This window comes from Natrix helvetica, assembly GCF_964273705.1.
Source record: "Natrix helvetica genome assembly, chromosome: 2".
NCBI lineage: Eukaryota > Metazoa > Chordata > Lepidosauria > Squamata > Natricidae > Natrix > Natrix helvetica.
In genome coordinates this window covers 184,208,296-184,221,405 of record NC_138552.1, presented here as the reverse complement: position 1 = coordinate 184,221,405, position 13,110 = coordinate 184,208,296, and the positions used below count along the sequence as shown (strand labels likewise).

The 13,110-nt window shown below is 38.0% G+C and overlaps 1 protein-coding gene across 4 annotated transcripts in view; it reads right to left on the bottom strand.

Annotated features, from left to right (window-relative positions):
* The window catches only part of LIN28B (lin-28 homolog B), a 103,921-nt gene extending 90,811 nt beyond the window's left edge, over positions 1-13,110 (bottom strand). The window contains exons 1-2 of one of the 4 annotated variants that reach the window (XM_081940636.1): positions 12,598-13,110; positions 4,784-4,832 (exon numbers count right to left, since the gene is read on the bottom strand). In XM_081940636.1, the coding sequence (XP_081796762.1) occupies positions 4,784-4,817 (34 nt within the window). In that variant the 5' untranslated portion in view covers positions 4,818-4,832; positions 12,598-13,110. The remainder of the gene's footprint in view (positions 1-4,783; positions 4,833-12,597) is intronic. The other 3 variants (XM_081940642.1, XM_081940637.1, XM_081940645.1) reach the window with 3 other exon arrangements.

Genomic DNA, 13,110 nt, shown 5'->3' with positions numbered 1-13,110 from the left:
AGGGCATTTAAACGGCCAGGAAGAGATACAGAAAGTTCCAACTATTGGCTGCCATCTAGCGGTTGCCTGGGATTTTACGGTCATCTGGAAGCGCTAGCAGCAAGAACGATCGTGGAGGGAAGAAGCTCTTGGCTCAGTGGCGGATTAAGGCTCACTGTTGCCCTAAGGCACTGACATATCTTGGTGCCACCCCCTCCTTTGTACATACTGTACAAATCTTCATTGGTTTTTTTCTTTCTTTCTCAACTTTGTGGTGCGCCCTTTGGGCTTGGTGCCCTAAGACAGTGCTTAGTCTCCTTAATGGTTAATACACCACTGCCTTGGCAGTACCTTTCAAGGTCCAGGGGCTTCAGACAAGAGGGGTTGTGGGGGGGGGGTTCGTCGCAGAATCTTAGACTAGTTGGTTCCCAGGTACCGTTCTGACCCCTTCCGGGTACCTTTTACTTCAGCAGAGCCCCCTTCGGGCCACCTTCCCCATAAGGAAGCAGAAGAAGCTTCTTGAGTGAGAAGCAAAACGTCTTCAAAGAAAAACCAGAAAGTCCAGTTGCTTCTTTGGGACAATCATGAACCGGATGACTAAGAATCTTAATAGATACCTGATCTTTGATAGATTGGAAACTGAAAGCAAAGTGTGTGTGTGTGTGTGTGCGTGTGTGTGTGCTCTCAGAGAAATCTTACATTCCTGCTCCGGGTCTACATTTTTTCGCCTCTTCTGGATAATCTCTACCTCTACCCCCTCTCCTCTGTATATATCTCTTTGTCTTCATCCATATGCAACACTAAACAAAAACTTTTTTATTGAAGTTATTTCTTCAATGTTTTCATAGCGTGTTTGCAACACTAAACAAAAACTTTTTTATTGAAGTTATTTCTTCAATGTTTTCATAGCGTGTTTGCTGATAAAGAGTCGTTTTTACGGGCGGGCGTGTGGGATGCATTTGCGTGTTTTGTTGCGGACTTTGAAAAGCCTTTTCGGAAACGGAGAGTAGCGGCAAGCAACTCAACTTCACTAAGGACGGTAGCCCAAGAAGACGTCTTAAACACCGTCGAGAGGCCCATTTTTTCGACTGTTTCACAAATGGCCAAGGTACATTTCAAAAGTAAAATGCAGACATGACGATAAAGTCCAACTTTATTAACACCAGTCCTAATCTTCGTTTCATATGGTTGCTGGCTATCGCGGCTGGTATGCATTATGCAGTTCCGGTACAGTTTTTGCTGAATTATATCCACAGTTTCGGGGTTTTTTTTAAAATGGAGGGGGAGAAAGCCCTTAGTAAAATACATATTTTAAGACACAATCATAATCTTCCTCGTCCAACTTTCGCCTACCGCTTGCACTACTGAGTCTTTGGAAACCCCACCGAAATGAATGCGAGGTTTAGGAGAACATGTGACCTTACAGATGCCGAAGCAGGGCTCCTTCGTTTGTTTAAACTAAAGCACTATGTAACTCTTCCATGGTTTTGAACATTGCCGTATACTGCGACATCCACCAACCCATTATTGGATCGGGTATGACAGATAGCACTTGGCAATAGCACTTAGACTTATATACCGCTTCACAGTGCTTTACAGCCCTTTCTAAGCGGTTTACAGAGTCAGCATATTGCCCCCAACAATCTGGGTCCTCATTATATCCATCTCCGAAAGATGGAAGGCTGAATCAACCTTGAGCCTGGTGAGATTCGATTTGCCAAACTGCTGGCAGCCGGCAGCCAGCAGAAGTAGCCTGCAGATATAGAGAGATTTCTTCTAGCCAGCCATTTTCCCCCCTCACCCATTTTAGTATAGATACCGAGGAACTGCGTTGAAATTCCGGGTGCGACTTGGTCCCTTCGCACAACTCAGAGAGGGGAGCGTCTTTGCCTGCTTGCATCCCCGAATTTCGTGCGATTAGATAGTAACTAGTTAAGTTCCACACAACTCCTCTTTCTGTTAATTGAAACCGCGAAACGTTTCAGCAAAGGTTGAAAGTTTACACGCGTGGGCTCTTGTTCTTCTCTTTTGGCGACTACTGGTATTAAAATCTCATTTCGAAAAAGTGTTGCCGTATCCTTGTTACGATTACCAGGACGGGGAAGGGAGGCAGCCGAAATAAGCCGTAATCGGTTGGTGCGGGGAAACTGAATGGCAGGTCAAAACTTTTTGGTAGGCGAGAGCCCACGGATGAATGTAAGTGGGCGACTCCAGCGAAACTCGGGGCTCCAATTATGCAAGAAGCGACCGCCGTCCTTAGAGCCGGGGTATCTTCGTGGCCAAGACGAATTTCAGGATCGCGAGGAGAAGCCAGAGAAGGAACAGGAAAGGGCGGCAGAGAAATTGCTTTGTAAATCAGCTGATGCCTTTCCCCCTGCCCACTGAGGTGTCTTGTTAAAGGTGCAAACCACGGGAACGTCCGCCTCCTGCCTAAATGTTTGGATCTAGGTAAGAAAGCAGGATTTAATTTGCGATTCATGTTTACTCATCGGACTATTAAACGAGTAAGATCATCGTACAAATTTTAAATGAAAACCATGTTTCATTCATTCTCTAGGACAGGATCCGGAAGAAACGCTTCGTTTTAGAAGCCTCGTAGTCTTAAACGAAGAAATCAATGGATTCTGCAAACAGAATAAGTCCGGCACAACTCACCCCGAATTCCCTGCAACTTATTGCGCAGCAAATATATTCAGGATCTCGCAGTTAAGGGGAGAAAGCGAATAAAGATCGTGCCGCCCAACCCTATATTTAATGTAAATCTTTTTTTTTACTTTAAAAAAATCGTAAAACCTTCCCTTGCCAGAAAACTCGCTTAGTTCGACGAGTGTTTTGCAAAGGGGCCGTTGTTGCTGGGGGCGGGGAGGGGGGGACTCCTGAGCGTTTGGACCCTGGGGAAGGTAGAGGGAAGCCGACAGAGGTGGCTAGAGTCCGGCGGCCACTTCCTACCGGTGGCTTTGCGACAAAGAGGGCAGGAGTTCCTTCGGAAGCGAGAGACGCGGGGAGGTTGGCAAGCAGGCTGCAGTCCCAGACCGATTTCGTGGGGCGCTTGGCTCAGCGAAATGCCGGGTACTTGTGTCACAGTCCCGCCGAGGAGAAGCGGGGAGGGAGGGACGAGGGGGAAACCTGGAAACACCTCCGAAAAACCTGAGGTTTCTTCCCAGGCGCCGTCTCTTTGAGTGAGTCGGCAGCCCAGGCGTAGAGATTCTCAGCTATTAATAGTCAAATCAATCGCGAACAGAGAGGCGTGCGAGACCAAGTCGGGTTCTGCGAACCGGTATGCAGGAGGCGGCGGCAATCAGAGGACCGAGGGAGGTCAGTGACAGGGCGGTCTGGGCAGTTCCGGCCGCCTCCCCATAGAGACAGGCGGAGTTGCCCCGGGTTAGGAGACGAGGCTTAGAAGTCTTTCTAGCTTAATTCTTGCTCCGGACAAGAATCTCCACCCCCCCCCCCATTGCTCGGGTTCCTTTCCGTGCGAAGAAAAGGAGGTCCGCGTGGAAAGGAAAAGCAGCAAAAGAATTTCGCCTGGGAAAGGAGCCAGATGATGGAGAGGGAGGGGCTATCTTTACGGTGTTTAAATTTCGCCGTACAAAGTGACGCGCTACTTTATTTTAACGTCTTTCATTAATTGTGTCGGGGAGGTGGGGGGGACGACTTATCTTTCCCTTAACATCTTGGGGGACAAACGCACACCTTCAGACGTTCAGGGCGCATGCGCCGCTGAAACTTCGCCGCTCACCTCCCACGTCCGGGAGGGGGCAAATTGCAGGGAGCAGGGAAGTTCATCTTCAGCCGCTGTTAAGCCAAGGGGCAGCCAGCTGAGCCAGAAATGGTCTCTTGGAATGGAGAAGAGAGAAGAATAGAATGAATTCAAATTCTAAGATGGGTTCTTTTTCAGCAAGACCATCAACAGAGTTGACAGCTCAACTTTGATCAAAATGCTCAGACCATGGAGGGAGGGGAAGAGAGAGACGATCAATAAGGGAGATGGCCTGTTGGACATAAACATCCGAGTAAATATGGGAATTTGCACTGCTTGGATGGATTCTCCAAATACCTTTAAATAGTTTAAAACAGGGGTCACCATCCTATCGGATCTCAGGGACCACTAAATTCATAATTTTAAATCCCACGGACCACTAATATTTTTTTTTTAAAGATAGTTTTTAGTGCAATATAAAAATTGCAAAGAATTTTGCTGCGGACCACCAAAATTTTTTCGTGGACCACCAGTGGTCAATGGACCACTGGTTGGTGACCATTGGTTTAAAAGAATAGGGCACACTACATTAAAAAAAACCTGTTGCATTTAAGGGTTTAAGGTAGTTCAACAAAACCCTAGAGGTTTCATTTAATGTTGCATTACGTATATCAAATGTCTTACAGGAAAATCTTTCGAAGTTCCTTTCTCAAAATAGAAAAATAACATTAGACTTGTAGGAAAATCAACTGCTGTAGTGATCTAGCAGGATCTCTAGTGCCCGAGAACAGAATTAACGTGCATGGGGAAAGTGAATTTGCAGAAATGGGAATCATCTCAAACAGGAACAATGATTAGGTTCCAGACCATTATTATTCCAGGCTACATAATTTAGCCTTCGCTTACACATAAAGGATCTTCAGCTTCATATGTCTTCAAAATTCAAGAAGGATACAATAAAATCTTAAGGCATCATATTTTTGTTTTCTTCCTTCCTTAGGGAAGCTATGGTTCATCTACTGTATCTATTTCAACTTCATAACAAACAGTTAAGACAAGCACATGGTCAGATTGGATAAGGGGTGGGGTGAAATAAGAACTAACCTGGATCTGAAGAAACTTCCCAGAAGGATTTCATGGTCTTCTGAAGGACCTAGGAATCAGAGAGCTGCAGTCACTACCATGTTAATTCCAGCAGAGCACTCTCTTTAATTCCCCCTTCTCTAGTTTAACAACTAATTAGAAGGCTGTAAAATGCCAGTTCTTGACTCTATGAAGTGACCTATAAACTTTTTAACAGGTTGCGGCTTACCTAACTCATTACAACCAACAAATTTAATAGGTGAAGTTCTCTCATCAAAGTAATATCAGATAAGGCATTCATCTTTTAATGAAAATAACTGAATAACTGCAGAAGTACCTGAAAGTCTTTTTTGGATCATTGAATTTATTATATACTAATCATATCATGCTACAAATATTTTAGTCAGATCAATATATATATATATATATATATATATATATATATATATATATATATGAAATGAGTGACATTCATTTTGGTCAAATATGAACAAAATGCAATAGGAGCATACAAAATGCAATAGGAGCATACTGACCTAAGTAATAAATTTATTTTTCCATGTATCTCTATTCAAACTGTCTTTTGAGATTTATAAGAAGCAATAATATTTGGGTGAAGTTAATGTGTTAATTCTATTACTCCATTACTTAATGGGGGTTATTTGCCGATTGTGCCCTGCATATTTAAGAAATGTCAATATATCAATAATTGAGCAAATAAATTTTGCCATTCACAAACCACTGGTAAGGATTTCTCAGTTACCTGCTTCCATTTCAGTTATTTTGCAAATGGAAGATGGTGTGAAACTATGTTTAATTATTTTGTAAATCTTTCCACTAGGCTTTATATTCTATAAATTATAGATTAAATGTATAAATCAACAATTCTGTCTTGAATTAAACAATGGTAACAGAAATTTTTCATCGAAACTTAACAAAACTAAACTTGAATAGTACAAACAAAAGAGAAAAATTAATCATTAGAAGGTAGACAATGATACTGGGATATGTTTCAAGTGTGTAATAGTTATAAGGAAACATAATTCCTTTATTTCAATAAGGAAAATGTTACAAAATGATTTTCTTCAAGGCATCAGTATTTCCTTTTTTTAGAAAAAGAACATACAAATAAAAATATAATTAACTTGCAGTTGAAAGGGTCAGCATTTCTTCCCTGTATATAATTGACAAAGCAAATATGCAGTACTCAGATTCTGTTCTGAATAATTCAAAACTAGGTCCTATTTCCCATGAAACAGCTCAGTTTCATTTGGCAGGTTAAAGTTTACCTTTTGATACATAAAAGGAAGCCAAACATCAAGAGATGAAAATTGCCCAAATAATAGTAGATATTTATAAAATTTGCCCTAGAACAAATACTACCAAGGTTACTAGAAAAAAGATAAAAATAATGTTTGGAACATTCTAGCACTTTATTTTATTTTGTGTTTGAGTGGCATTATACTACCCTGCCTTGATACCATTGCTAGCAAAATAAGGTGAGAGGAAGAAGAAAAAGATGAGCTGACAGGACTCTTGTGACAACAGAAACTGCAACGCAATCCACACAATCCACTGACCCTTTTTCACAGGCATAATCAGACTAGGAAGAATAATGATGTTGAAATCCGGATTGTATTATTGGGCAATGCCAACTATGCAGCATGTTCTGCCTACATATTAATCATTTTGCTGAAATATGGTAAGACTGTAAATAAATAGTAAAGGGAATAAAATAAGAAAACATTCAGAAGGCATTTATTAAATATTCTTTGTATTTTGTCTCTATGTACTCCACTGCTATGTGCAGGTGTGTCTATCTACTCCACAAAATAAAGCAGTTGTCATATAGCGCTGTATATGGCTTGCTTTATTCCACTATTAAGTATACACTGTCTTTAGCACAGCATTATTCAACTGGTTATTTCATGAAAGAATACTATTGAACAGAAAAGCATAACCTCAAATAAGGTTGTGTTTAAAGACTTTGCTAATCCAAATTGCACTGGCTGGCATGGTAATGTAAATACAACAATCCTGATTATAAAATTCTTTCAATACTCAAAAGGCAGTTGTAAAATTAGAAGATTTCTGAGTCGTTTTGGAGATGTTTGAAGGGTCTAGTCCTAACATTTCATTCAGCAATATAAAATATATGATATTTTAAATACCATTACATTTCCAATTATAATTCCTTAATCTCTTAATTATGCTGACATTTGTTATCGACCTGAAATATCAATTACAAATGGAAAATTGCTGTTTAAATTCAGTGAAATAAAAATCAACTTTATTGAAATTACATGGTGAAATCGCCACACACCATACAGATTAAACTGAGATGATACATAAATAACAGACTTGTGGGAAAATAAAAGATATATAAGAAATATAAGTTCACTAATCGTTGAAAACTTTGCATAAATAAAATAATATAGCAATATTCCGTTTGTTTAGTTTTCCCCCATCTGTGTAAAATGATCAAGTCACCTACTTAAAAATGTCTTTCATTATAGCAATTATCTTTTTATTGTTTAAATTAACATAATTGTATAAGATACAGTGAAATATTAAGATTGTTTGAAATATATTTCCCAAACAAGTAAATTCTGTCTTATTTCTATATTTTTAAACAAAACAAAAAACTAAACTAACTGAACTAATCTAGAATTGTTCTCAACTGCCAGATATTAATACTAAAATTTAAATTTGTTTTTAGCACGATAAAAAATAAATAAAATAATATTTTAAGGTTTTTCCCATTTCAAGGCAGTTGAATTATCTAAATGAAAGATTTAATACACAATGATGCCAAATTTAACTTGATTTGCATAGCAGATGGAATATCAAGAATTATGTACATTCTTAATATTTTTCATGAAATAGATTTTATAATATACTTTTGCTTAGCCAGATTGCAATTTTAGTATAACTTGCTCAAATATAGTATGCTTCTTTACCTTTCTTCCTTTTAGTGTGTGTTAGAACTGAGTGTGATAACCTCTTGTTATGTTGTTAAGTATCAAAGTCATTAAAGCAGATCAATCCAAATGAAGTTATATTTTGAATTTAAGATAGATAAAAATATAAATTCACCATATCCATTAATTTCAATAAATTTCCAATATTTTTTATAATAATGGCCAAACATCTGTTTCTATCGAAGTGATGATTGTCAATGAAATTCATGTCACTTCTGACAGGAGAATGTTTTATAAAAACAATGCTTCTCTTCATATTTGTTATTCTATGTATAGTTCTCTGTTTTCTTTTAATTCAGAGAAAAAATGACCACGTTTAAAACTAGATTTTAATATTAGTATATTTTTATACTAACATCTAAATCATTGCTGTGTCTTTCATTATCTATGTCTAAAATATTAATGTCTTTGAGACAGTGTCAAATTATATCATTTCTACCAAAATGCAGTATGCATGAACATTAAAAAAATGTTTAAGTGCAAATAGACTTTTCAGTTTGCCTCCTAAAAGAATCTAAAGCAATGCTGAAATATGTATAATAAGTCCTACTGAGTTCAGAGGCACTTATCTGAATGAATGTACAAATCACTGCAGAATCATACAGGTTAATTACATGATTTAATAATTAAAATAATTATATTTTATCAGAATGGGGACATTTCGTTTTTGATAGGAATTATATTTTTAAGTAAATGATTTATTCAAACTTCTGTTATACCATTTATTACTAAGCATCTTTCTGAGGGAGATGGGTGGTTAAGAAATATGAAATATAAATCAAGTAAATACAAATATAAAATAAGGACTTTAAACACAAACTTAAGTTAAATTACATGAAGTTTATTTATCCTACATTTTCACTGTTACAAAAACAATCCCACAGAATATTTGTATTCATCTAGTGTTTCAAGCATTAATATTTTATTAAAGAGAAAATTAGTCCCAAATTCATAGTCAGTAGTAATATTTTAGTTATAGTGATGACATTTATGTAACGATAATAATACTGTACAAATGCAGGATTCTTGGATTTAATTCTATCTACTCATATAAAATGAAAGATTAAAATTAGGTCCACAATGTTATTTTATTCATTCTCTGCAAGCAAGTAAAATTTTGCTTTTTGCATTCTCCAAAATGTTAGTTTAAAAGATCATACCTCATATAATGATTTTTTTCTGAGTTAATGAAGCAGTTGCAGAATTAAAAATATTTTCATACAAATCTATAAAGAAATTGTTGGTAAAACTTCATTTTTGGAAATTAAATGATAGCACATTTTCAGATGTGATTAACTTAAAAACTAATAGACGACACAGAATGACATATTGCAAACCATTAATGTTTGCAACTTTTGGGGGGATTGAAGGAAAATATTAGCTTTCAGAGGCATGCAAGTTTGATCTACTACAGCAAAACAAAATATGCAGTACTTAACAATTTATAGATTTATTTTGGAAGATTACATTTGTGTGATTTTGAATCTGGGTCAGTTTTTGAGAATTGAATTTCCACCTTTGATTTTATAAATTGGGAGATTCTATGCTAAACATATTTTAAAAAATTGCAACAATAGTCAATAACATTAAAAAAATTATATATCTAAGTATTATTTTCTTTAAATGATAAATTGCATTTTATATCACATATTAATACTTAGGAACTTTCTTAATACTTAAGAAAAGATATAGCTACATTGGGCTCCTTTATAAATTATATAACATTTTTCTTCATTAAAATTTATAGATTACTGTTTTGCAAATTTGTTTTGGCAAAAAATAGTTTGTCACATTTTGCTTTTAATCTGAAAATCCAAAAATTCAAGGATCAATTTATTCTATTTTTAGAAACAAGATGTCAAGATGTCAAGCAATCCCATGTTCAAAACCAAAGTAGGAAATTAAAGCGAACTAGTACAGAGCTGCTTTCAAATAACTTTTTTGTTAAAACAGTTTAAATTTAATTAGCACCATTAAACAAAATTACTCATCCATATTTTAAGTTCTTCAATATTATTTCATATGTGATTTGCCTGAAACTTCAATATAGGTGTTATGCAAACTCTTTACCCTTGGTTAGAAGTCTCAACATCGACTTTCATGATGCCTTTCAAAACCTCAGCATCCAAAAAGTTGTTGTTCATGCCTAAAGTTTATTTTCACAGGAGGATTTAGGTTGGATGTATCAAAATAAATTAAATCTTTCAGTTTCTGCAAGTTAATTTAAAATCAGAAGAGATTTGAGCACTTTGTTCAACAGCAAGGTACAAGATATGACATGGCATGCACCTAAATCTGCCTTTTACAAAAATGAAACTATTTCAAAAATGTAAATATAAAAAAGGGAAATAAGTGGAAAATAAACATTTCTGAAGTTTAGAATGTTTTCACTTGGACATCATAATGATCAAGATGGCTGTCCTGCTTCAGCACTTTGGCCAGCGACTTCCTAGATACAGCATCCTGTCATAGGAGGGGCTATTATGCAAATACATATGCTTCTATACCTCTGCAATTATGAATAAAGCAAAGCTAAACTGTAACACTGAATGTATTTGAAAAGTTATAATATAACCGTCACTTCTTCCATTAAGTGTTTGTGACAGTAAGCTTTGAAATGAGTATTATAAATAACTTCAGAAGCTATATTCTAATCTTAAATAAATGATGTAAGTAACACGTTCCTCTGTTATACATCAAAGATATCAAAATAATTTATTTTAAGGCAATTTTAAAAGTAAGGAATATAACATAATTTAGAATAAAATAAAAAAAAATATTGCTGTTATTATTTACAATTTATTTTTCTGTTCAAGTAATTTTTCTGACTGGGAGGTAGCATTGAAATTTTTATCAGTAACTAAAGAATGAAGTGTAGATTTTGACAAGGATTATTGTTCTTTCTTATTCCTCCAGACATATTTCAAAATATAATGATTTTAAAAAAGGATTCTGAACATTGCGTTTTGAGATCCAGTTTATAAATGACCAGATGTTTTCGTATGTAGCCTTGGCTGAATTATGATAATTTTTATTTATTATATTTATTCATTTATTTATTAAATTTTGTAGGAAAAACCTTCCTTTTTATTTAATAAATTCTGCCCTACACTAAAGCCATAATTTGGTATTCCAGGGGAAAGAATTTTTTTTAAAAGCATTTAGGATGATTAGACAATGAAACTTATTTTCATGTATGTGTAGTTTTTCTAATAGTACTTATAGTAAATAATATGTTTGGCAAAAATGATATTTGATAGTTATCAGAGTGCCAATATTTTTTTTATTAAGCCTTTTTGCTTTAAGCAATAGCATGTGGCCCCATATGCCCAGTATTTTAACTGAATATATTGATCCTTAGAATATATCTCTATACTGGATATTCTATGGATAATGTCTCGCACATCGTTAGCCAAACTATTTTTAAGGTAATAATTTACTTCTGGCTTCATTCTGTTTTTTGACGTTATATAATATAGTTGTTGCCTATAATAATTTATTGGCCAGAAATAAAAATTGTAGTATTATGGGAAATTCACAACTAGAAAGACACCAAGTCAACTACTGATGCACTACAATGTGTTCTAGGATAAATTTGAATTTATCTGTAAACTAGGAAAACATTATCTATTTAAAGGAAATTATACACAGAATCCCACCATACTCTTGTTTTTTAGAACCTTGTGGTGATACTTCTAATTAATCTAACTAGATTGCTGCCATTATTACAAAAGAGACGACAGAGTTTACAATATATGCTTAAGGTGCTTTATTTTTCCCTTTCATTCCAAAACATCCAAGATACGTTGTTTCGCAAAGAATTACTTCTCGCTACATAGTATTATTACAAAATAACCCGCATGAAACAAACCACGGTATGCATAGCAACTTTGGAAGCAATTAAAAAAAAAAGTAATGTCTTGAAGAGGGGGGAAGAGCAAACAATTTAAGAAGCAGCAAGCAAGATCTCTGAGTTCATTTTCTAATACATGAAATAGTCCAAGATGGCGTCCCATTACTTACGTTTTAAAATCCCATTCAGAGGACCCCCGACTTATACACAAGATCATAAACAATGATAGGCTTCTCCTTCCCATTCTTCCCCCCTAGAAACCCAAAGGAGGTGCAGTTTATTTTAAATAACAATCTCGTTAACGAAAGACTGACTCCATCCCTTGCACTCGCCCATCAGTACAAGCCTCGCGCCTTCGTATAGCAAACAATGTAAACTATGCGTCCGTCCACTTCTCGCCTCGGGGTTTCCCACGTACGTGACCCTTTAAGGTCCAGTTTCCCTCGCAATCTTGCCTCCAGGTTTTGGGCGGCCTTTCCTGAACGCCCTCCTCTCCCCCCCCATGCCCCCCCCTTCCATCCCGGTAGCCTTATCCCTTCGCCGGCTTTTCACAAGTTAAGCAAAAACTGCACACGCGGAAAAGGCGAAGGAAAAAAAAGGAAGGAACGAGAGGGACTGGCACGGCGCCCCCTGGCGGCCGCACTGCGGAAGGAAGGGCCGATCGGTTCCAACCTTGGCGCAACGCCTTTTTAAAAAAACCCTAAAAAGCTCGGCTTAAAAAAAAAAGGCCGGAGAAGGGAAACTTCGCCCGCCGTGAAAGACGAGCAAAAGAGAGAGAGAGACTCGGCCGTCGGCTTCCAGCAGGAGGGAGGCAAATAAGGGTGCACCCCCGGAAGTAGACCACCGGCAATTTTCTCCCCCCCCCAACCCCTTTTGCCAGAAAAGCAGCACACGCCTTTCGGCCGCTCTGCCTGGGTCTTCTAGCTGCAGCAGCACGCTTTAACCGCCCACCCCTCCCGCCCCGGGTTCCTCCCTTGGGCCGCGGGAAAGGCTTTGCTTACCTCGCGCGCGCCATGGTCACTCCAAGGCCGAGCAGGCTCGGGGCTCTCCAGAAAGGGAGCAGAAATACCGTAGAGGAGAGAAGGGGGCGGCGGCGGTGGGCGGAAGGACGGGCAGATACGAGGGTGGGGGAAGGCTTCGCTGGCCGGGGAAGCTTGAACTGGGCTTGAGCAGAACCCCGGGGGCGCTTGCAGGCAGCCCAGCCGCCCGCTTCAGCAACACCTGCTTTATTTAATAAGGTCCCTCGCCCGCGCGCCAGGCTGGTCCCGGCAGGGAAAAAGGCCTCCTCCGATGCCGGCTGCTTGGCCGGGATTCTCCGTTCATCATCTCGGCTTCTTTTTTCCCCCTTTTTTTCTCCCAGACCACGCCTCCTCCAAGGCTGCTTTTTAACCCCGCGGAGGGCTTGCCGCCGGCTCGTGTTCGCCCCGCGTACCGAAGCGTGAGCCTCTAGAGTACGGGGCGCGCAAACCCCGTCGGTCTATCATGCGGGAATCCAGAAGGTGGAGGTGATAGAA